At 40.8% G+C, this 26,160-nt stretch overlaps 1 protein-coding gene across 1 annotated transcript; it reads right to left on the reverse strand.

Annotated features, from left to right (window-relative positions):
• On the reverse strand, positions 1-23,376 carry capn9 (calpain 9). The gene is made up of 20 exons (XM_056280882.1): positions 23,092-23,376; positions 20,516-20,585; positions 20,109-20,227; positions 19,709-19,842; positions 18,592-18,760; positions 16,948-17,031; positions 15,797-15,882; positions 13,692-13,769; positions 12,413-12,573; positions 12,009-12,166; positions 11,279-11,487; positions 10,867-10,903; positions 10,408-10,488; positions 9,628-9,685; positions 8,026-8,090; positions 6,723-6,791; positions 5,773-5,851; positions 5,241-5,357; positions 2,657-2,715; positions 1-356 (listed from the first exon to the last, which is right to left on the reverse strand). The coding sequence occupies exons 1-20, from the start codon at positions 23,296-23,298 to the stop codon at positions 330-332; spliced, it is 2,067 nt and encodes a 688-aa protein (XP_056136857.1). The 5' UTR covers positions 23,299-23,376; the 3' UTR covers positions 1-329.
• Positions 23,377-26,160: the final 2,784 nt, after the last annotated feature.

The following is a 26,160-nucleotide window of genomic DNA, read 5'->3' on the forward strand; positions in this document are numbered from 1 at the left end:
TTCAAATACAGATGCTTTATTTTAATTTTTTACGCATTAGTTCATTCTGTTCTTGCAGGCTTCTTGCAGTCTGCAATTAATGTAAAGGTATATTTTATCAAACAAGGTTATCTAAACTCCCCCTTCAATCCTGCATAATCTGTTTGTAGTTTCACTGGAAAATGAAGAAAGGTCTATGAAAAGAAGAAAGCATTAAATGCTCTTCATCATTAAAAAGAAATGACAGGTACGTATGTTAATATAGTCATATTCATTCAACACACATTGCACTCTAAAAGCCATCTCATCCTTTGTTCTTCTGCTGGCTTCCATTTCTCCTTAGTTTCTCTTCAAACGTTCATCGACAACATCAGGAACTGTGGCATAGAGAAAAGAGATCAACCCTTAAAGTCAAGGTGAACTGAAAAATGCATTTTTAATTCTTTTATATCACATCCCTGGTCATATTGTGTACATATTTAACAATATATGCCCAAAAAACAAAATCAATTTCTTTGTATTTTTATATCAAAAGCCAATCATGTTTTCTTCCTGTAAAACAAAATATGATGCATGCTTACATAGGCTTGAACTAACCAATTTCAACCAATAATATTATGACATTCACCCATCAATCAGTCTTCCAACTTTTAGCGGCACAGAGCTAAGATTCATTAGGTAGCTAGCTAGCAACACGCCCACTTTTCAATGTTCAAATCAAATTGCTCCCAATGTTATGTCCTGCCTGTCTATCTGGTGTTACTCGGAAATACGTCACGATACGGGAAGTCAGATACTCTCGAAATGCCTTTTCAGCTGGACTTTCAATTCAGCTAGTGAACATTGAAAAGTAAAGCACGTCCACAAAAATAGAAAATACATTGTTTGTGCATTATAATGTCCCATCATATTTTTATTCTATTATATTTGACATGTTCTTTTGTCTTAATAGTCTATTATTTTCAATAATTTTTGTATTCTTTCCTTGTATCTCATTCCCTGCTTTAGTATGGAACAAATTCCCTCACGGTGATATTTCAGATTTCATCTAATCTTGTGGAACAAGCAGGCTGTGATTATATATGTGTATATATGATTTTTAAAAATACTTATGTGCCAAAATCATGCAGTTTTGAATAATTTATCTAACGTTGTTTCAGTTTTTTTCTCCATCACGAGATACAGACTACTGCTATTACTACTTTTGGCTGCTCCCGTTAGGGGTCGCCACAGCGGATCATCCATTTCCATCTCTTCCTGTCCTCTGCATCTTCTTCTGTCACACCAGCCACCTGCAGATCCGCCCTCACCACATCCATAAACCTCCTCTTTGGCCTTCCTCTTTTCCTCTTCCTTAACAGCTCCATATTCAGCATCCTTCTCCCAATATACTCAGCACCTCCCCTCCACACATGTCCAGGTCATCTCAATCTTGCCTCTCTTGCTTTGTCTCCAAACTGTCCAACCTGAGCTGCCCCTCTAATGTACTCGTTCCTATTCCTGTCCTTCTTTGTCACTCACAATGACGAGATACATCACGAGATACAGAACACTGAAATATATTAACCTTTCAACACCAACTGGGCTGTTGGATGTTGTGCCTCGGCAGCATGTATCATTCAGTAATTGTCTCTTCACTAAATTCAAGTGATGAAGAACTGCCCTCTTCACTTGAGAATTTTATTTTAATTTTTACCAAGACATTTCTAAAACAACAGGTTTACTGGTTAAACTGCAACGGCATGGCTCGGGAGGTAGAGCGGGTCATCTAGTAATTAGAAGGTCACTGGTTCGATCCCTGGCTCCCCCAGAGAGCATGTTGAAGTGCTCTTGAGCAAGACACTGAACCCCTAACTGCTGCTCATAACCAGGTTCTCGCCTTGCGCGGCAGCCTCCACCATCAGTGTATGAATATGTGTGTGAATGGGTTAATGTGAGGCATGCATTGTAAAGTGTTTTGTGTGGTCAGTAGACTAGAAAAACACTATATAAATGCAAGTCCATTTATCCTTTTAAACTTCAAAGTCCAGACTTGACTGTACCTTCCTTATTGTGTTCAACTTGTGTAACTAAATAGAAAAAGCATGTCAATAGGCAGAGCTGTAGACTAAATTAGGGCCATAATATCAACAAACCTAAATATCCCAGTGATTTGTAATCTCATCTACTGAATAAAGACTGAAATAAATTTGAGTAGCTTATATTATGCCTGTCTTTCAGTTTGTGGATATTGAATTATTTAAAAAAGCTAAAAATATTCATCTAATAGTTTTGACAATTAGGCTATGTGCTTAAAATAAACAGAGGACTAAAAATAAATAGATTTTAACATACTGAGATGATAAAGAGGCACTTAAAGTGGGCTTATACTGCGATGACTACTGTTTGAACTGCAGCATTCACACCCGTTGAAAGACGTTCAACACACAGTGTATTTGACAATTTCAAAAGCTTCAAAGGCATTTTAAAAACTACGTAAACTACAACATGCTTTGGGAAACACTTGTAAAAGTCAGTGTTGCCTACTATCATACGGTTGGCATCTTATCTGATACAGACAATGGTTTTCCTTTGCCCTAAACTCCACCTGTGTGGTACTCTAAGCAGGTTAAAACAAATTGTGTGAATTATTTTGGAAACACTGTTTAACTCAGGCGTTATGTCACTGTGAGTTTACCTGTAGCATGTTCATGTTCACCTTTCCCCTTTTGCTCATATCCAGGGCTTGGAAAACTCCTGATGGAGGAAAAATTTCCGTCATTTTAGTATCACATCTGCCTCTGACACATTATTACTGTCCCTATCTTGGTCACTTTATCAATTTACTATTTGGCCATGTCCAGGGCTGCCCATAAGGGAGGAAAAGAGGAAAGCTTTCTGGGGCCCAACAACCAGGGGGGTTCCATGGAGGCCAGCAATAATCATGTTCATCCTAAATATAAGCAATGATAATGGCAATACTTGCCATTGAGTATGAACTGGCTAAACAGATGTAAAGACATTATAAAGGACTTTGCATCCAGTAAGACAAGGAAGATGGCTGTATAAGAGGCATAGATGAAGCCATAAGGTAAGAAATTGCATTTTCTACTAAGAAGTGGGTGGTGTAAGTATAGCAGATCTTTGTTGACCTTGGAGTGTTTAACTGTGTCAACGAGTTCTATTATGGTGTGTGTTTGTGTGTGTGTGTGTGTGTGTGTGTGTGTGTGTGTGTGTGTGTGTGTGTGTGTGTGTGTGTGTGTGTGTGTGTGTGTGTGTGTGTGTGTGTGTGTGTCTATGCCTATGTAGCCTTCAGTTTACGTGTATGTGTTTAGTAGGAGAGATGAAAGCATGCATATGTGTTGATATGAGTAAAGCAGATTTTTTTTTGTGTGTGTCACTGGATCTTTTCAGGGGCCCAGCCATTTCTGTGGGCAGGCCTGGCCAAATCACACTATTTAGCTAGCTACTGCAAGTTATAATTGTTAATCTTCTACAGGTCAGGAAATATTTCTTCAAGAAGCCGATCGCAAAGCCTTCAGTGTGTCATTGAAGGAAACTTACAAGATGTAAGAATATGTAATTTGATCACTACTGATGGGAAGAGTAATACTGAAGAGAAAAATTGAAGCAATGTCATAATGCGCACAAAAAAAAAGAAAGAAAAAAATGCCCATCAGTTGTCAGTTGAGACCAAACATGACTGCATTACCAGTCAATATTAGTCTTGTACTGCCGGGTAAATTTGATATCTGCCAATTGCTAGTTTGGTCTTGAAAATGTATTGGCATGGGTATTGATTTCTGTTTTAGATCAGCAGTTTACTCCATGTCTAGTTCCAGAACTAATCTAGCCCTGCTGCAGCCTGTGGTGGTATAAAATCTAGCACAGTCCTGCGACAAGGCTCTATTTCATAGTGTTATCAGCGCCAGACAGTTGGCTACATAGGATGTTGCTATCTAGGTCAGTTATTATCAAAATTAGGAAAAAATTAAGTTATTCAGTTTTCTACAATCTGATTTAGCCACCCAAGTGCCAGGTGCTTTGGAAATGGATGCAACACTATCCACTCCATCAGGATACCCGGCTATCACTTTTACATTTTCCCCAAATGACATCTTCTAAACATCTTTGATCTACCGCATCCTAATTCACAAGTACAGGTTTGGCTCACAATTGGAGCATTGGGTATAATGTAACAATATTATATCCAATGCTGTTATATCCGATGAGGTCATACAAAATACCTTTGAACCCCTGAATGAAAAGATTTATGATATAATATAATTTATAATATTTATAATGTTATTATTATTATTAATAATAATAATAATGATAATAATAGTTTAAAATCTTGGGAAAAAAACATGCCTGTTTTTGTTTCAGATCAGGTAAAAATGGAAACAATTTATTGGCCAAGTACTTTTTACCCATACCCAGAATTTGCCCTCTGCATTTACTCCATCCTAGCCAGTGTTGTAGTACTCAAGTCCAGGACTCGGACTCGAGTCTGACTCAAGACCTGATTTTCAGGACTCGTGACTCGACTTGGACTTGTGCACTGATGACTTGGACTTGGACTTGGGCATTGACTGCATTCAGACTTGGAAGTTGGAGATGAGGACTCCGACTTGTTAATTGATAAAGACTGTTTTTTTGTTTTTGTCACATTTTTTTATAATAGGCCCTAATAATTTGGCATAAGATATTGATAGCTATATTAATACCGTACCATTATTCAATTTCATTATTCATAACATTATTCAAATTAGACCTTTTTTATTTGTATGTCAGCTTTTTTACGGTGCCAGAGTGGAGCACTCGAGCCCATCTTGGAACTCGACTCAGACTCAACCTTGATGACTCGGACTCGGGTAACGGGGACTTGACTCGGACTCTTCTTTGGGGACTTGGACTCGGACACTGGGGACTCGAGACTCAACTCGGACTTGAGGTTTAGTGACTCGACTACAACACTGATCCTAGCTAATAGGAGCAGTGGGCAGCCGTTGCTCCAGTGCCCGGGGACCAGCTCCAGATCTACAGCCAGTGCCTCTGTCAACAGCAACTGCAGGACTCTGTCCCTAACATGCATGTCTTAGGGGTGGGAGGAAACTGGAGCACCCAGAGGAGAAACCCACATGAACACTGGGAGAACATGCAAACTCCACACAGACAGACCCAGGTGGTCCCTGTTAGGTTTCACCCCAAGACCTTCTTGCTCTGAGGCAACAGTGCTAGCCACTGAGCCATAAATACTGGTAATTGTGGTTTTTACGCACTGAACATATTCTCCAGACGGACGATGCAGGTGAGGTAGTCGTCAAAGTCGATGTCGTAGTTGGAGTCTGCAAATCTTAAACCCAGCAGCTGCAGGAGTTTGGTGTTGAGATGCATGCCTTCAAAGGAAGCAAATCAGCACTATGTTGAAACTGCTTCAAAACAACTTGAAATGAAAATTGAGTGTTTTTCTTATCTCGGTTCCATTATTTCCCCAGTCATTTTTTTTTAATCTATTTATTCTGTACTTTGAATGTTTCCTTTGAGCAGCCTGCTGTACAATTTAAAATGATGATGACAATTGTGATTATTGTTTTGTCATCATTTTAATTTGGGGCAGGTTGCTCAAAGTAAAGAGCTTTACACTCGAAGTACAGTGGCTAAATTAAAACAAAAATAATGAATATAGCTTAAGAAGTAGATTCAAAAGACAACAGTGAAAACATGAGCAAGTCATAAAAGTGTGTTGAGAAGCAACTTAAGATGGAATCTACATTCTGTATGCATGTTACACGACAGGCGGTGACCTCTGACCTGCAGCCTTGAGAGCGATGCGGAGCTCATAGGAGGACATCTTCCCTGAGCGGTCAGTGTCAAATGACAGGAAAAGCATCTGCAACAACACCAAGTTTGTCAGGCAATCATTATGTTCTTCGTAGCATGGTAATATCAAAATAGCAACTGTTTGGGTTTCTTTTCTATTCTGTTGTGTTTATGGTTGCAAAATATGGAGTATGTCCTTTAGACCTGTGTTCCAGATGAGTACATTCTGCCACTTTCAGAAAGACAATTCCCTCACACATCCATGGCTACGTTCAGACTGTGCCCTCAAATCCACCCAACATCTGAATTTTTAATCAAATGTGGCACGTTTTAAAGCCGTGGTTCTTAACCTTTTTGAGTTGTGGCCCCGCGGAATAATCAGGTTTGTGTTTGCGACCCCCCCCCCCATAACACTGAGACATTTAACTCACAACACCCCGATGCAAGCACATTGATCGCTCATAAACTGTCTGCCCGAGACTGTTCAGGGATTACTGTAATATAACACATGAAAACTACCAAACTCACACAGGAAGACCATTGCTTTGCCCACAGACAGAACAACAGCTAACTCGATTTTGGCTTTAATTAGTGTTTTTAGATTTATTGAAATAACAACACTTCATGTGCACACACACTTTGACTCTCACAAACACCCAATGAAAGCCTTCCTAAGGCAAATTACATCACTGATACAGGCGATGTAATGTAAAAACCATTCCCCAGTCTAAAATTTATTTTTTCTTCTTCTCCACAACCATCTGGTGACCCTCAGAAATCATCTCACGACCCCCTTGGGAGTCCCGACCCCCAGGTTGAGAACCAATGTTTTAGAGAAGTGTGAACAAAAACCCCAATATACTCAGATGATGGTACGCTTCAAGGAAAGCTGTAATATTATGCAAAGGACCTTTAACATTACCAAAAAGCTGCACACTTACAATCCATTTCTTCATCTTTTCCCAGAAGATTTTAAATTCTTGAAACTCAAGCTTCCCTGTGTTGTCAACCTGAAAGACTCTGTCAAGGCAAATATTTTTAATGCCAGGGCAATCATGCAAAAGATATTTCTAATTCTGAAGGCGTATTTCACTCCTCGGCCTGCACATCTCAACAGGGTTCCAGAGAGCTCCACCTCCATCACAAATGTACGTGGACCTGCTGTCACCACCAGCATGCCAGATCTCTCTGGCTCAAGATACAAGCAGGAACGAGTTTTTGAAAAGTTAGATCCGGTGTACTCATTGAGGGTGGACAGCTGTTTTTGTTGAAAGCCTTGTTGAGCCCGTTAGGGGGGCTGTTTTTTCACTCAACAAAACGTGATGGAAACACACCGATTTACATTTTCCTTTCTCAACTACTACTACTACTACATGTCTTACTACCTCATATATGTAGACATTTCTGGCATAACTGACATCTAGTATTTGCACTACTTTTAATATACACAGAATGAAAATTCAAATATGCAGAGAAAACCAAACTGGTATATGAGTTTGAGATTTTCTGCATATTTGAGGTGAGTTGTATCCTTTTATGCTTGTCATTCAGTTTAGGAAAAGACATATTTGACTTTCCTTATGACTTTTTTTTTAAGTCATATGATCCGCATATTTATGATCCGCATATTTGTATTTCTCTGCATTACTGAAAATGCGTAGACTCTCCACTGCGGCAGATGGGCTGAATCGTCATTGTATCACCTCGTTCAGTTGAAGAAAGAAAGCCACTTTATTTTGTCATTGTACAGTTGTATGGTTACAATGAAATTTGTTCTCTGAATTTAACCCATCCTATTATATAGGAGCAGTGGGCAGCTGCCACGCCCGGGGACCAACTCCAGTTCTTCTTTCCGTTGCCTTGCTCAGGGGCACAGGCAGGAGTATTAACCCTAACCTGCATGTCTTTTTGATGGTGGGAGGAAATCGGGGCACCCGGAGGAAACCCACGCAGACACGGGGAGAACATGCAAACTCCACACAGAAAGGACCTGGGACGGCCTGGGGTTCGAACCAGAACCTTCTTGCTGTGAGGCAACAGTGCTAACCACTGGGCCACCGTGGTAAATAAATGTAGTAATTTAACGGACATTTATTTGAGAATCATCGAAATTGCTACTTTAAATTTTAAATAAGTGTAAAAGGACACAAATCAAAATCCTGTTATCCTAACACATACTAACAACCCATGCTGGTTCTTATGCAGCTCTCATATGACTGATAACAGACAGGCATGATAGGATACATCCATTAGGTTGATGATACTGTGACAAGTGCTGAGACTCAGGCCATCAAACTGGATCTCTCTTCCTAAGGACAACAAATTTAAACATTAGGGAAAATAAAAAAGTACAGTTGCTGGGGAAAAGAAATGTTTGGGCTACACACACATATACATATAATCCTGGAATCTCCAAATTTAGCTTGACAGTGTAAAGTTGAAATCAAGTTCCTCACTTAGAGCATGTAAAAGCAAATAGGAGGCAACATTTTGCAAAGAATAGATCACCTAAGAGTAAGAACATTAGTGTGCTTCTTTTAGTCCACGGATAACATAACACAGTTCTGTGTGACTTTCAGTCAGTTGCCAGTTAAATTAGCTATGATTAAGTTGTTCATTTACACAAATCACACAAACCAAATTGATACCAGTGAAGACAGGAAAAATAATTAGGAGATTAAAACAATAACTGATATTTCGTAACACTGTATATCAAGTTACAACAGTGGTGGACTGTGTTTAGTGACGATCCACTTATGATTGTGTCTGCTAGAAAACTTCTGGAACATGGGAACAAAAAAAGTCCCACAAACTATCAATCCAAAATTATGTTCTGATTCATTTATAATCGCCATTGTATTCTATCAAGATACCACAGGCCAGAATGAGATGATCCAATATACATATCTCCCTGATACTGGGGAAAATATTCTGTATGTTTGTCTTGAGAAAAAAAAGTATTGATTAGTTTATCCTGCACACCAGCAGCTATAACAACATGTACCCTGGTTCTGCTGAATGACAGAAGCTAAGCAGGTATGGGCTTGGCTAGTACTTCAATGGGAGACCTCCTGGGAAAACCTAAGTTGCTGTTGGAAGTGGTGTTGGTGGGCCAGTAGGGGGCAGTCTTCCCTCTGGTCCTTACAAACAAATCCCAATCCCTGAGTGCAGTTACGGGGACACTGTGCTGTAGGAGATGCCGGCTTTCGGATGACACGTTAAACCGAGCTCCTGACTCATTGTGGTCATTAAAGATCCCATGGCACTAATCGCAAAGAGTAGGGGGTCCCCCGGTATCTTGACAAAATTCCCAACCTGGCTCACTCCATCTGGCCACCTAACCATGCCCCCGTATAATTCACTCAATGATTCTCCACCTCAAGCTGAGGTGTGGTGAGTGTTCTGGTGCAAAATGGCTGCCGTGCATGACTCAGGTGGGTGCTACACGCTGGTGGTGTTTGAAGTGAGTTTCCCCCTTCAATGTGAAGTGCTTTGGGTGTCTAGATAAAGCGCTATATAAATGTAATTCATTATAACCACTAAAAAGTGAAGTGTGAGACAATGTGACATTTAGTGTAGTCTATTAACAACCGTTGGGCAAACGGATTTATGGGATTAGTCCCAACTACTTTTTCTTTTCCCATCTGAGGATTTAAAGGGCCTTCTGTGGTGGTCTTTAAGGCCCTGACAGTATGTTACTGATTTACAACCAATTAGACATTTAGGTGGTTAATCAGGTAGTTGCTGATAAGAATTCAAGGAAAGTTTATTTAGCAAACTCCAAACTGTGCTGGTTAAACTCAATAATACAAAAAGAAACACGCATTGATCTCTATATTAACTTACTTCTGCTGAGCACTCCATTCAACATCTGCTGGAGCTCTCTAGCAGAGATGGCCTCATCCTAAAACACAGATGGGTTCAGATGAAAATTCAGATTCATATTGCTGTCAGAAGGATTAAAACATCTATTCTTTTACACATTCATTCATTCATTGACTATCTCCACTGAACCCAATTCAGGGTCGTCGGATCCTGGAGCCTGTTCAAGTCAAGATTCTCTGGGGGTCCGGATGAACTTTAGGATTATAAAACCTTCTGAAAAGGCTTTTATTTACAAAATACTTTGTTGGAGTCAGTTAAGACCCTAGGCATTTTTTTTTAAATCCCTCAACTTTCACACCTACCTGGTCTGGACTTTCAGACTTTTCGGTTTGATCCTAACCAAAATTACACGTGTGAAACCGGTTCGGTTCGTTTCTAGCATGAAATTGGTTTTTGGGTGGGTCGGACTTATGGACCAATTACAGGAAGTTCTGGCAGGCTATCGTCGCAACTGGAAAAAGGAAAAATGAGCCGCTGTAGCACGTGGGAAGAGGAAGAGATCAATTTTTTTATTGAAATATGGTCTGACGACGTTAGTCAACTGGAAAATTTTCATAAAAATGCCGACACATTCCAGGTATTTTGCTAGTGGTAATTCCATAATACTAATATTATTACAGTGGCAACAATATGAATCTGTTCATTCATTATTCTCTGCCAACAAGAACTTGATCATGTACTGACCATGCATGTGGAGAAAAAAAAACAAAAGAAAGTAATAACAATTCATAATTTCCTTACTGAGCCAGCCAGCTGTTCAAAAAGCCTTCTCAAACTTCTCTCCTCATCGGTCTCCTCCTCTGGTGGACTGGGCATGGGGGGCTGATGAGAACAAAATGACATTAACACAAAGTATCTAGCACAATTCAAAGTATTGACAGACAAGCTGACAAACAGACATCATTAAATACTTTTTTGTTTAGGGTCACTGCAATACAGATGACCCTTGCAACATTTCTTTCAAAATACATCATGTATGTGTCATATGACCCAATAACTGCTGGGATAGGCTCCAGCATCCCGTGACCCTGAGCAGGATAAGCGGTTTGGACAATGGATGGACAGATGTATGTGTCAGGGCTGTATGAGCATCACACTAAGGAATATGTGGAGAAACTAAAATCCATTTACCCACTGTAATATTATGGTAGTACTTGCTTGAATAGACAGACAGATCTAATCCCAGGATGGTTTACTTACATCTGGCAAGTCGGCATCAACAGTGTTCCCCATCTCTCTGTGAAAAGAAGTTCTCATTTTTCCCATTGCGTTTCAAAGGCAAGTTTATCAAATTCAGTCTCAATCTACTATCACTGAATGCATCTTCCAACACTAAACAGCACAACAGCAGTGGTAATGGCCAAGAGTTGGGATGCTCAAGACTGTAAACATGGTTAATGCCATCTCACATGTTAATTAGTCCCATCACAGGTCCTATTCAGAGTGCAAAGCAGTAAATAACCATTTTACGTAATGGTAAATAACTTACTTTAAAAAAAAAACCTTACATATATCTCTTCCTGTCTTTATGTTGCCCATACTATCAAGATAAACTTACGCAGCTGTCAGTAAACTTGAAACAATATTTGGTAATCTTTGATTAGACACTCACAAGGCACTGGCCGCTTTCTCAGAGAAGATGCGAATGAGGAAGTCTGCTTCGTGGTGGGGCTGGAAGGTGGTGGGGACCAGCAGGTATTTTCCAGGAGGGAGGGTGAAGCGCTCCGACACTTCCCTCATGTTAATGTAGGTCCTGCTGCGGGCCTTGGATGCGTGGTAGCGGAAAAAGTCCTTTCCCAGGTGGTCCACGTCATCTGGGGCCTACGTGGAGGAAAAAAAGAAGGGCAGGCCTAGATGGGTTCATTGGGCTTAGATAGACAGGCAGGCACACAGACAGACAGACAGATAGTTAAATACTATCTGAATAGATAAAATTCATTTCAAAAAAAACCAAACAGGAACACATCATACACCAGAATGGAAAAAGGCTGGTAGGTACAGTCGAGTTGTTAAACTGGCATTATTTGAGGAGGGTGAGAGGGTCACAGACAGTTTGGACTGTTCTTACTGTCATTTGTCCTCTTTTGCTTGGAATATTACTCTTTAAAAAACTTAGGGTTTTGCATTATAAACCCAGCAACAGAAACAATATGATTCCACTGACACTGCACATCTATTAGATGATCTTGTTTTTTTTCTGTTTTATAAAAACACGTGTTCGTATTGTGCCCACCCGCGCAAATTCATAATATGTGCATACATAGTACAGTACTCGGGTGACAATGAGCTTGAATCCATGTTTAAACAATAAATTAGCTTCAACCATCTGCGGTCTCGCTGACCTCATAAACAGCAAAGCCAATAGTCTCCAGGTCGAGGCCCTCCTTTCTCAGCCTTCGTCTGTTTTTCTGCATAAGTGCGATGACCACGCTGCAGACGTCATCATCATCATCAGTGTCCTCCAGCATTAACTTGAACTGAGGGTTGGTCCAAAATGTGTCTGCAGGTTGCCATTAGAAAACACATATAATAAACAACTGATTTGTACTTGAACAGTTGGCTGGTATGGGTTGATGTATGGACAGACAGATGGAAAGACAGACAGATGGACAGAGACCAGTACACAAAGTTCAAAGCAAAACACCAGAGCAGATAACCCAACATACACACATTAAGAGAATACACACATTAAAACCCAGTACTATGTTTGAACAGTTTGATTATCTGCATGGCTAGATAGTATTACCAATAAAGTTCCTGCAGCCTCCAGCAGTGGAACCGCGAATCCAGTTGCCTTCAAACAGGCTGACTTCCCAGTGTCGCTTGGTGTTGTCGGTCAGAGAGTCGGGAGTCATGTTGCAGATCTCCACCTTGTCGTAGTTGTTTTTAAAGTCCTCAAACTCCATCCTGGAATTACAATCAGCATCGCTGTAATATCTACTGCTACTGATCCCGTTAGGGTCGCCACAGCGGCTCATCCGTTTCCATTTCTTCCTGTCTTCTGCATCTTCCTCTATCACACCAGCCACCTGCATGTCCTCCCTCACCACATCCATAAACCTCCTCTTTGGCCGTCCTCTTTTCCTCTTCCCTGGCAGCTCCATATTCCGCATCCTTCTCCCAATATACCCAGCATCTCTCCTCCACACATGTCCAAACCATCTCAATCTTGCCTCTTTTGCTTTGTCTCCAAACCGTCCAACCTGAGTTGTCCCTCTAATATACTCGTTCCTACTCCTGTCCTTCTCCGTCACTCCCAATGAAAATCTTAACATCTTCAACTCTGCCACCTCCAGCTCCACCTCCTGTCTTTTCATCAGTGCCACCATCGTCAAACCATATAACATAGCTGGTCTCACAACCATCTTGTAAACCTTCCCTTTAACTCTTGCTTGTACCCTTTTGTCGCAAATCACTCCTGACATTCTTCTCCACCCACTCCACCCTGCCTGCACTCTCTTCTTCCCCTCTTTTCTGCATGCCTCGTTACTTTGGACAGTTGACCCCAAGTATTTAAACTCATACGCCTTCGTCACCTCTACTCCTTGCATCCTGACCATTCCACTGTCCTCCCTCTCATTCAAGAATATATATTCTGTCTTGCTCCTACTGACTTTCATTCCTCTTCTCTCCAGTGCATACCTCCACCTCTCCAGGCTCTCTTCAACCTGCACCCTACTCTCGCTACAGATGACAATGTCATCCGCGAACATCATTGTCCATGGGGACTCCTGCCTGATCTCGTCCGTCAACCTGTCCATCACCATTGCAAACTGGTAAATAAACCTGTTGGCTTACTTGCGTTGGGATGGGAATTTGTTGTTGATGTAAAAAATGTATTCTACACACATTTATATACAAACTGTTCATGCTGACATACAACTCAGAACAGAGACCTGTGTGTGCATGTGTGGGTTTATGAATGTTTATGTATGCATGGAGACAGACAGACAGGCACAGTTAGGTAGCTAGATAGGTAGATACCAATATGGACTGTTTAAGGCGGATCCTTTCTTAAAATTTACCAGAATTCACCGTCATCTGTGGAGTTCTGAAGGATGCGCATTTTCTCAGCTCTGTCCACCAGGTCCCATTCTCGAGATCTTTGACAGACAGTTGAAGACAGTTGAAAGTAAATGAAACTTCCATGATTCAATTCAATGGATCATAAACATTTCATTTGCACTAATTGTCTAATCTGGCTGGAGGCTGACAAAATTATCAAAACTAAATGTCAGCTTAGTCAAACATTTTTGGGCTACTTTTTAGTATCTTGATGACGTTATAAACAGCTGGTGACTGGATCAGATGTAATGAGGGAAAGCAATTAGGAATCATAGGTTTTGTGTGGACTGAGGTTGTCTTTTTCATGGGAAGGCAAATCAAAATTGCAGCAGTCAGAAGCTGAATACAGCAAACAGTGAACGCAAGGCAGGAAGATATACTGGACAGGGTACCAAGTCTGTCACAGGACACGCAGACAGATCGATGACGCTATATAATGAGTAGCTGTAAATAGTGATTGATAAATGATTTAGGTGTGTCAGCACGCTATCAGCATTGACAGACAGACAAAACCAGCATGTTGACAGTTGTCAGTAGTACTGTCAATGCTGGTTCTTTGGCACACCTCCATCCGACAGAGCCATTATTAATGTTTTTATCTGCAGCTGTGTTTATCCTGCTATGCTTACATCACAGAGTACCAAGAGCAGCCTGCCATGATTTTAACCTTTAGATGGTTTTTAACCTGAAGATGTCAGCAAACTCACTAAAATACTCAAGGATGTAGTTACCTTTTAACATTAGCAAATGTATTAATAACAATCTTATAGTTTTTAAATAATTGTTGATAATAATATTAAAAAGCTGAAGGTTAGGTTTGGGCACAATGTCCAAAGTGGCTATGGTTATGGTAAATCTTATTGTCTAGACCAGTGTTTCTCAACCGGGGGTCCGCGGACCCCTAGTGGTCCGTGGTGTAATTGCAAGGGGTCCGTGAAAATAAAATATCTTTAAAAAAAAGATCCTATGACATTTATAGAAATAGGATTATTTTACTCAAATGTGACTGAGACCTTTATCTACCTAAACTATAAAGGGTAACAGGACTTTTTTCTCTAATTACATCTGTTTCACAAGTGTAATTTATTGTATTTTAATAAGAGATCTCGCTCCCGTTTGCATTGTTAAAGGTTACTGCATAAGAATTCTGTTTTGTTAACTATGTCTAAGTTACAACTGAAAGCTCTTATTTTTGCCCCAAAGAGTGAATAAATGCTATAATGCAATTTAAAATGCAGTTTTTACTGTTTCTATCAAATTGCAACCCCCCTCCCCCAAGATCAGGTGGAGGGGTCCTCAGGGTAGATCAAAAATACGCAGGGGGTCCAGGACCCCAAAAAGGTTGAGAACCACTGGTCTAGACTCTAGACAGTCTAGTCTGGTAAGTGCTATTAGGAAAAGATTAATTTTAGATAAGAAAAAGGAAGAAATCTCTAAATACAGCATTTCCAAGATGCATTAATAAGACTGTTACTAATATTTTAAGCAGTCTGCAAATGGTTTACAAGTGTGTTTTAAGTGGCCTATTGCTCATCTATTTAAATACTGCTGTTTGTCTACCAACATACATCTCTGACTTGCTTTTACCATTTGAACTTTCTTGACCTCTCGGGTCATCTGGCAAGTGTCTGCTAACTTTTCCTAGAGTTGAAACGAAACACGGTGAAGCAGCATTTATGCTTCATATAGCTGGAACAAACTTCAGAAGATATAAGACTTGTCCCAACTCTTGACATCTTTAAAACTAAGCTAAAATCTTGTATGTTCACCATTGCCTTTAACTGAATGTTCATCCTGCTGACAGTTCCACTCTGACCCTTTTATTCTTTCCTATGCTTCTTTATTTCTCTACTTTTTAAATTTTTACATTTCTTTTTATCTTATTCTGTATTTCTTATTTAATACCTTATGTAAAACATTTTTGATTGCCTCGAAATGTGCTATACAAATGAACTTGGCTCACCATGTTTCATCAGTCCTACAGCCCCTCATTATAAAGCATTACCAACACACCTCTTACTCTCTTTATTAAATACTAAGATTCAGTGTCGGTGTTTGAACATACTTGTCGCTCCAGGGACCGTTCCATTCCACCTGTCCCCACGGGTTACGAATGCGGATCAGTTTGACCTTTCCTCCTCTGTATTTCACCTGAGGATGAGATGAAACAGTAGGGTTGGTATGAGTACCAAAACTCTTATGAACTTTTATCGCAGTACCATCGAGAGTGTCTTGACAGGCTGTGTCACAGTGTGGTTTGCCAACATGACTGCTCGGACTGCAGGCTGATTCAAAGGGCTGTAAAGACAGCAGTAAAAAAATATATATAGCGGCGATTAATGGGGTCCAAGCAGTATTGCAGCCGCCTTTTGTCCGATCTGTTTCATATTTGGTACATGGCTTCCACCAGCTTCGCTGCTTGGACCCCTAAAAAACCATTACCAGAGCATCAAATCGCACACCACCCATCTCAGTAAGAGTTTCTTTCCACAGGCAGTCTGGTTGCTGAACAGCTGATGCACCCATATGTACCTTACATTATTGTGTTATTGTGTACTTTTAAATATTGTGAATATAATGTATGAATTCTGTATACATAGTCTATGTAAGTCTGTAGTGTAGTTGTTGGTTTTTTTTGAGGGAGGCGGGAGTCCTTGTGTCCTTTGTCCTTGTGTCCCTTGTGTTCAATCAGAGAGAGCCAGGGCATAAGAATTTCATTGTATTCTACACATGACAATAAAGTTGGACTTGAACTTCCCAACAGCATATGAAGGCGCTTTATGTGTAAAGTGTTAAAGCTACAGTCTGGGTCTCAGATGTTCCAAAACTATGTTTTATAGCTGTAATGTTTAAGGAGCAAGATTGTGCCCATATTTGGTTTGACACTGTTTGACACATATGGAGGTGTGTTATATTTGTTCTTTCGCTCTCATTATGTTATTGCTTCTTATGTAGTGTCTTGTAAGCCCATGTGGGCTGAGCACCTTTTGGTGCATGACACATTGAAACATACATTACATTACACATTACATTTAACATAGTTATTACGTGGAAGGTATTAACAGTTAGGAGTTAATACCATGAATATTTCTCCTATATTTCAATCAGCCATAAAAACTGCACATTGCAACTAGCTTGGTGGGGGAACCATACATTCCTAAAATCCCAGTTAAAGGAACTCTGTTGTCTTTCTCAAACAGATGAAGGGTGTATTACCTCTTCCAGGCCTGTGATGGAGTAGGCATGTCCCTTCACCAGGCCGCTGGTGGTCTGAGCCTCTGACTCGGCAGAACTGGAGATCTGAGAGATGAGAGAGATCACCAAAACGTTCGATCGGATCATCACATGTACTTATGATACCTTACAGCAGTGGTTCTCAACCTTTTTGAGTCGCGACCCCCCCAGAATAAACAGGTTGGTGTTTGCGGACCCCCCCCCTCCCCATAGAACTGGAACATTTACCTCACGACACCCCGATGCAAACACACTGATTGCTCATAAACTGTCTGCCCGAGACTGTTCAGGGATTACTGTACTATAACACATGAAAGCTACCATTGCTTTGCCCACAGACAGAACAACAATTAATTTGATTTTGGCTTTAATTAGTGTTTTTATATTTATTGAAACAACCACCTTATGTGCACACAAACGTTGATTCTCACAAACCCACTCAGTAAAATCTATTTTAAAGTAAATTATATCACCGGTACAGGCAATGTAAGTTAAAAACCATCCGCCAGTCTAAAATATGTTATTTAATTTTTTTCACCACAACCAGCTGGTGATTCACGCAAATTATCTCAAGACCTCCTTGGGGGTCCCGACCCCCAGGTTGAGAACCAATGCCTTCCAGGAGTCCTATTCTAATAAAATTGATTTTCCCTTGGCCTTCCAAAAGTAAAGACAGTAGCACCTAATCTCTAAAATGGGAAAATATCAAACCTTGATATTGTCATGTTTTGCTGTAGTTTCTGTATTTAAAAATCGCAGGAATTTACAAGCCATTTTAGTATAGTGCCATTGGTGATGTCATGAATGTGAACATTTAAACATGGCAACTGCTTCGACCAATCATCTTCAACTTGATGTTTAGATAAGGCAAACCACTGGACAGCTCACCTGTCAGTCCCGGTTTGACAGCCAGTCTGAGTAGTATGTTTAAAAAAACGCTCTACACCCAATGAAAACAATGTGTTTTCTCCTTGGCGAGAAACAGGCTGTGGAATAGTTAAAAACTAATCTATTTTATTTATTTCAAAGAAACCTTATTAACAAGCTTCATAGACACAGGGCAATTATGTAAAATTACCATAAATTGATAAAATATGACTACTTTAACCTTAAAGCTGGAGTGTCCTACATTTAGCTAGAATGTGTAGAACTTTCAAAGTCCTTTCGACTTTTAAGTATCTTAAAGCTGATTCGACATTAAAATTCAAGTTGGGTTTTTTTTTTCCCACGTTAGGACTGTTGGAACTTGTTTATTTACTCTTCTTTTGGGTGACTGTGTTGCAGTTCTTTGTGTACTGCAGCAGTAGTTATATAGCTTTAACGTTAGTCGAAGGCCTTAACCAACTTTAAAATGCAAACATTACCTTTAACATTGCAATGCCAAAGGTGGGTTCTGCTCTATTAGTTGCAACTGCTCCTCTCTCTCTCTCTCTCTCTCTCTCTCTCTCTCTCTCTCTCTCTCTCTCTCTCTCTCTCTCCTCTTCCTCTTACTTTATCTATTCTACTTTATTCTACCCAGTTCTACTTTTCTTCTCTTTCTTCGTGCCCCCCCCCTTCTCTTTCCTCTCTTCAGCAGCACTCATGCCCCTTGGTGTTAGTTTTTGTGCTGAAATGAGAGGTCATTACATCAATAGAGCATCCCAGCATGGAGCCTCTGTCAAGTGCCTTCTTCATGATGGCGAAGAGGTTGCCTGGAGCTTTCTTGGTCTCGTATATTTCCCCTACACCACCCGTGAAGTCCTCCATGGCCTCCATTGTGCTGCCCCCTTTCATAGACTCGTAACTCCCATGCAATCTAAGCAGAGAGGAAATACACAGGAAAACAGACCACATCCATGATGACAAAGTCTCATATGGCATATAGGATCATTCTGGTTTTGTTTTACAACCTGGGTCTTATTTTCAACGTTTTGCCATCATGCATATTGGTTATGATTTCATTTTACTAAACTGGCTTCATTTCATAGATTTCGTACATGGGACCACTACTGGACTCAGCTTTACAACAGTGTCTTGTGGAGTAACTGAGAATGAGTGTAAGACATGTTTTATTTTAACCAAATTATCTGAACCCTGTATTCAGAAGTGAAAATCAAAATGCATGTTAAAAGTTATCACCCAAAATGTCCAATTTTATCAACTGCCGATCACATCGTTGCACAACTTTCTGGTTCAACTTGCAGGAGTGATCAGCCCTAAACATACCATACATAGGTAGTTATTAACCATCAATAAACTACCCGACCAAGGCAGTTGAGAAGTCATAGATAATGGCAAATCATGTATAGTCTAACTGAGGCATTAGGATTTCGTTTTCTGATGCTGTTGTAAAACTGAGTCCAGCAGCGGTCCTGTGTCCAAAATCTCCAAAATGAATCTGGTGACGAAAATGATGTCATAACTGATATGTACAATGGTGAAAACTACAAAAATTAGAGAAAAGGATTAGGGTCACATGAAAGATGATTTGAGATTTATTTGCGTTTTAAAACAGAATTTTGAGAATAAACTAAATATTCTGAGATCAGTCAGAAATCTGATTTTATTCTCAAGATTATGTCTTAGGTCTTAGAACTCAAAATTTTTCATTTGTAGCCCTCGTCTCATTCCGTACAGTTTGAAAAGACTGGCTTTCCATAACAGGAATTCAACCCTGATTAGATTGCTTTGTTGAAATGTAGGGGAAAGGAGAGCAAGGGAAGGAAGGCAGTCCAGACTGATGTTGTGCTAAAATCATCTTTACTTGGCATAAGCTTTCTCCAGCAGCGCGCTCCAGAACTCGTTGTTGGAGGCAGAATGAACCATGACCAGCCTGTTTCTGACCGAGGGCAGCCGATCGTCCACCACAACATCCAACCACTTGTTGTGCTGCCAGAACTGAGAAAACAACAGAAGAAATGTAACTGAAGAATTTGTTTTTTCAATTTGTAATTGATTTAATCTTTTTTGAGGAAGAAAAAAATCAGTTCAAGTTTATAGCATCTCAAATATGCAGAAGATCCAAGGGGAACTTAGGGAAAAATAACCTTTGCATAATTTTGACTTTTTCCTCACTGGTGAAAGCGGGAAGTCTGACGATAGCTCAGTCAATGGATTGATCGATAAATCGATGGATCGATAGCTAGAAGAAAGAGCCAGTGTACCTGAAAATGGAAGATGCCGGCATAGCGGTGGTCAAACCCCTGGTCGTGGGGCACAACTCTGGCCAGGGCATCTTTATGGAGGGTCAGAGAGGCAATGGCTGCCAGGAGCCAGCAGTCCCCTGTGTTGACAGACATATTGCATTATGGTTGACTGTGTGTGAACATGGTCTTGTCAAAGCAAAGACTGAGTGCACCTGTACATACCGAAATTAAAGTCTTTACAAATGAATTACTCAAGAAATACAAGGGGTTATTGGGAGATCAATGGGTAGAGCATGGCTAGGGCTGCCAAGCATCACGGGAAATACGGGACCGTCCCGTAACTGTAAAGCATTCGTTAAAAGGCATACGTACATTTAGACAAAGTAAAACCTATTTTTAAAGCTATAGCTAACTCTAGTACCCACCCAGTTGTCCTTGACATACATCTGTCCGGTTGGCATCACCGACGATGAACTTGGGGTTCTCGCAGAGCTCCTGTGAGGGACACGGTGACAGGTGTGAGATGATTAAAGAGTCCAGGAAGTGTTAGAGGAAACAAGACAAAGTCAAACTCTAGTATATGGTGGGACCATGTGGGGTCAATGTTTGAAATTGTTGCCAATTTGTTAGAGGGATAGTCAGTGGTAGCATCTATAATGTGAATTGCTGGATATGAAATGTTCATCTGCAATTTTCTGTAGTGGTCCCAGTAACAGTAATATTTAACGTGATTAAGCTAGATTTGAGTAAAGGTTATAGATGCAGTTGCAACAACAGTACTTCCCACTCATGTCTTGGGATGTTTGATTTGAAAGAGAACTCAATTTAATTGTAATTACAGGTTTCCTACCACAGTCCAAAGACATGTAGGTCAAGTGAATCGGCCATGCTAAATTGTCCCTAGGTGTGAATATGTGTGTGTCGCCCTGTGTGATAGTCTAGCGGCCTGTCCAGGGTGTCTCCCCGCCTGCCGCCCAATGACTGCTGGGATAGGCTCCAGCATCCCCGCGACCCTGAGAGCAGGATAAGCGGCTTGGATAATGGATGGGTGGATGGATGGACTACTCTCTGTTAACTCCCCCTGATCTCTCATGTTTTTCATGCAGATGTCTCTTGTTTTTCTAAGAATCACTCTCTATTGACAGACAAATTCACAAATAATGGACTGCAGCCTCATGAATTGGTACCATGAATTGTGCATCACTTGTGCTATCTGCCCCGTCTAAAGGTCTGATTAATAAAAGACATTTCAGTCTCAGTTGAATCAAGAAAGTGGTATTCTCCTTCAAAATATCCACTCATGAGCACGCCTGGCATGGCAGTGCCTTCGCCTGGCTACAGTCACTTCTGCCATGACCACTGGAAAGTCTGGGTGTGACACCCTTTATACTAAATGCCCCTCAGTTACCACCAATTCATTGATGATGCTAGTAATGTTCACTCTAACTGCGTGTGGCTATTAGCGCTGGTGTTTGTGAATTGGACTTTTTTTTTCTTCATTGGGGCTCATTTACAGGCCAATTCTTCGCCAAATGTATGCATATTACCAAATTTAAATACGTGAATATAACATCGGAGCCGACCAATCATGTAAATCCAGTGACCTGGTTGGTCACCTGATCCAGCAGCCCAATCGTGTCAAACTGATCACTCAAACAGTCACTCTAAACGTGATCACTCAGTCACGCTAATGTTGTCGCTCAGTCAGGGACACTTACGTTTGTAGGGCTGGCCCACTGGCCCGGTCCAGCCAAGAACAGGTTGCTGGAAAAAATGTGGGTTGAGAGGCAACTGTGGTGCAACAGATAGGTGTGTTCTCATTCCAGGCACGTTAATCAGACACACACACACAGAGCACAGAAGACAGAAGTGGCTGAGGTATTCGTCCTTTTGGAACGCCCAAGAAAGAAATGTGTAGTAGTGTAAATTAACTGGCGCGGCGATGATCCCCTGTAGTTTTCACCTTAGTCTCACACACTAGACCAGTGCTTAGCAAAATGTTAGACATCCTCATAAATGTCAGTTTAGTCAAAAAAATCCTCTCGTTTCGTTTACAACAACAGATTGGAGTGAGGTGTAAAAGGTCAAGGCATGCCTTTTGAACTGGAGACTTTAAAAGAGAATTTGTGCATACAGTTGGATAAAATGCTCTGTGAAAATAAAAATAATTATCTGCTTTTTCATTATTATTATTGCACGTTTATAAAATTACTGATTTTGTAATAGAAAAGCCACTGAACTCATCAATCTCAACCTGACCTCAGAGCAGTTTGTAAGCCACCTCCCCTCCCTGGAACATTCTCTGCATGCCTTCATCATAAATAACTTCAGACCCTCCCATGTCTGTCTCCAAAACTAAAGTGTCACCTCTTTCTGCAGATAATAGTCATTCGTATGGACTGAAATTGAAATACACAACAGTGATCAACAGGGGAGACAAATATCATTTGCATTGCTCTTGCAGGACAGATTTAACAACAGATGAAAAAATACTGTTGTGGATTCAGCAGTTTATATTCTGATGGCAATTTTTTTTTCCTCGTAACTATTGAAGACCACTTGCGAGCAACTTCTAATGGAATATATCTTTTTCATTTCTGTTGTCTGTAAAGCCTTTTGTCTATTGCTTTAAAAATGACCAGAAAAATCAAGTTTGTAGTATATCATTACTGTCTGTGTTCTACAGTTGGGAGCTCACAGGTTACCACATATCTTCCAACAGTCATTTCTCATTTTGCTCTTGTTTAGGTTTATATTACATTTATGTTTTTTGCTTAATTTTCAGTTTGCAGTGAGTCGTCCATATGTTACTGAATGTTATTGCTTCCTCTCTACACCGTGTGTAGCTGCTAGAGTATTTGTATTTTTTTTCTGCACTGCATGTTTCTATATTTCACTCTGTTTACACCTGCCTGCCTGCTGCTGCAGGCCTCTATCTTGAAACAGGGGAAATAACAGTTGATTTACTTATCAGCATGTCAGATCTCAGACCTGTACATACCCTGGGTCTCTTCCATTCAAACTCGAGGGGCACGCTCTGGCTGTAGAAGAGAGTGGAGTCGCAGGCAGGGAAGTCCAGGTCTTCAAACAGCACATTTTTCTGCAGACACTCCTGCCTCAGTTGTTCATATGACTTCCCGTCCGACTGCGTGTTAATGACTTGGATGGGCTTTGTGCTCCTTCCAGACAAGGTGGATTGGAGAGGCATCGTCAGACCGAGGAGATGGGAGATGTCAGTCTCTATGACTGTTTTGCTCAACTGTCAGTGGTGACAGTGACAGAGGCGTTGCAGGTGTCTTGCCCGGCCTCTGTGTGTCTGTTTGATCTGTTTCAGTGATGTAGAGACCGACCTGTCAGGTTGGTAGAGAAAGAACACACCCTCCAGACACAAACTGGTTTGTCCTCCCTTGGAGGTGGACCTCGCCCCTTTAGCCACCTATGCAAGCTGCCTCTTTCCCCGTCTTTCTCTGGGCTTGGCTCATAAGTGCCAGGAGAAATATGTTCCTGGTGGTCTGACTCAAAGAAATAAAACAGGTAGACTCCGTGTTCCCACTCAAATGCTTTAGCTGCAAAACCCGACAGACATCTAAGTAATGCCGCCATTCTAATCACCAGCAGATGAGAGCATGAAACTCAAACATCTGATTAGCTGCCAATGCAAGTCATTAAACTGAAAATTCAACCTTTCAGAGTTGCATCCACTGACCTATCTCAGTAATGCTAATTTCTATGACTAATCCATCGATTTTCTGTGGTAGAAAATTTAGAGAGCAGATTACGGCAGTGCAAGAAAGGGCCCTTTCTATTCATTCTGAATCTATGTTTGGAGGCGGCCATGGAATTCTCTCAGGAATGTCCGATTTACAGGTTTTGATAACCGTTGGGGCGGCACGGTGGCGCAGTGGTTAGCGCGGTCGCCTGACAGCAAGAAGGTCCTGGGTTTGAGCCCCCGGGGTAGTCCAACCTTGGGGGTCGTCCCAGGTCGTCCTCTATGGGGAGTTTGCATGTTCTCCCCGTGTCTGCGTGGGTTTCCTCCAGGGGCTCCGGTTTCCTCCCACACTCTAAAGACATGTAGGTCACGTGGATCGGCCATACTAAATCGTCCCTAGGTACGAATGTGTGTGGGTGTGTGTATGTCAGCCCTGTGTGATGGCCTGGCGGCCTGTCCAGGGTGTCTCCCCGCCCGCCGCCCAATGACTGTTGGGATCGGCTCCAGCATCCCCGCAACCCTGACAGCAGGATAAGTGGTTCGGACAATGGATGGATGGATAACAATCGGAAGGAAAGGTGAGGATGTTAGAAGTGGAACATTCACCAGATAATGTGGATTCATTCAATTTTTTCTGCATGTTGCTAATGTAGAAAAAAAGTAAAGGGAAATAAGGCACATCTTCAAATAAGTTCAGTTATTTATTTTTCATCTTGGCCTACATAAGGGGTCAAACGCCTGCTTCCTATTTTGGACAGTCTAGTTGATCACTCATCCAAATGCAGTTGAGATGAGAATTACCAGGTTGAATTAATGAACATAAATACTCAAAAACCCATGAACAGGCTAACTCATACCTCACAGGACATGAAAAAAAACTGGAAAGACTTGTGTCAAGTGATCCTTTCTCAATACTTTTTTCACCAATGTAAAGACAATACAAACCAAATAAATCATGCTCTAGGAAGTCAGTTCTCGTACAAAAAAAAAAAGAAACCCCCCCAAAGATGTAGCCAAGATATTACAAAAATATATTTACACTTTTTAGCATTGTACAAATAATGCCACATGCGGAACAGTGTGAAAAATACAGCCATTGGTTTTGTTTCGTTTTTTTAGAAATTTCCTTTAACAAATGCTATTTATACTTGTTACTAAAAGATCTCAGCTGTCCCAGAGACAAAGCCATACTTTTTGACTGTCATCCTGGAAAAACAATCTACCTGCCAGTTAGGTGTCCTTTCCTTAGATGAATTTAAAGTTTACATGGTAGATTAAAACAGTTTTATGGCCTTTGGCCCCTTGAAACGAACAGGTAGCACTGTAAGTTACTGACATTTTTGACTTAAACATGAGCATCAACTGGGAAAAAAAGACATTCTGTACCAAGTTACAAGAATCCACTCTACTTTTTGCAAATATGCATTTTATTTATCAATAGCAAGCTGCTTTCTGGTTGTATCTAACCATCCTAAATACTGCCCACCGCATATCCAGACTAACAAAATAATGAACAACAGGACCACCTGCTCCATCAACGAAACAGAGGGACCAGGTGGAAGCTGTGACCCCCTTACAGAGTCTAACTCTTTAATCAAACAGTCAAAATAGGGACAAGACAGGTTAAATAAGGATTCAAACTTATTAACCATAATTTAGCATGTCAGTGGCATAACCACATCAGTGTCTACCATAAAATGTCGACCACTTTTGTATGTTCTTGCTCACCCTCGACTAACTTGGAGGTTTTTACATTGATCTGCTGGTTCAGAGCAGTTGGGAAACTGACGTCTGCCTATGAACGACGACTTGTTTGCAGACATGCCTACGGCAATGACTGGCACTGTGCCCTCACAGGTTACCAATGGAAAACATAAAATCCACTGTTGTGACCCCTGAGAAACAGGAAACAAGCCGAAAGAAGAAGAAGAGTTAAGCAGAGATGCTAAACAATATTGTTCATTTGATAACAAGAAGGGGTGAAAACAAAAGTTAAAATACTGGTAGTGAGCAGTGACTGCCATTTCACTTTAGCAAGTGACCCATTGACCAACACTCTTGGTTGTTGACTCGGGAAAGAAAACAGAATTTGGAAAATACCATGGCAAGAATTAACTTTAAAAAAAAAAAACAACCTATAAAGACTTCATGATTTAGGACAGTGTTTCCCAACCCAGTCCTCAACGACCCCCTATCCTGCAGATTTTCTTTGCAACCCTGAATAGGTACCTGTTTGTAGTTATTCAACCAATCAGCAATGAATTATGTCAGATGTTGCACACCTTGCATAATTAAGTGCTATGAGATGATTGGTTGAGTAAGTACAAGCAGGGATACCTATGCAGGGTTACAATGAAAATC

Source organism: Lampris incognitus, chromosome 5, assembly GCF_029633865.1.
Source record: "Lampris incognitus isolate fLamInc1 chromosome 5, fLamInc1.hap2, whole genome shotgun sequence".
Classification (NCBI taxonomy): Eukaryota; Metazoa; Chordata; class Actinopteri; order Lampriformes; family Lampridae; genus Lampris; species Lampris incognitus.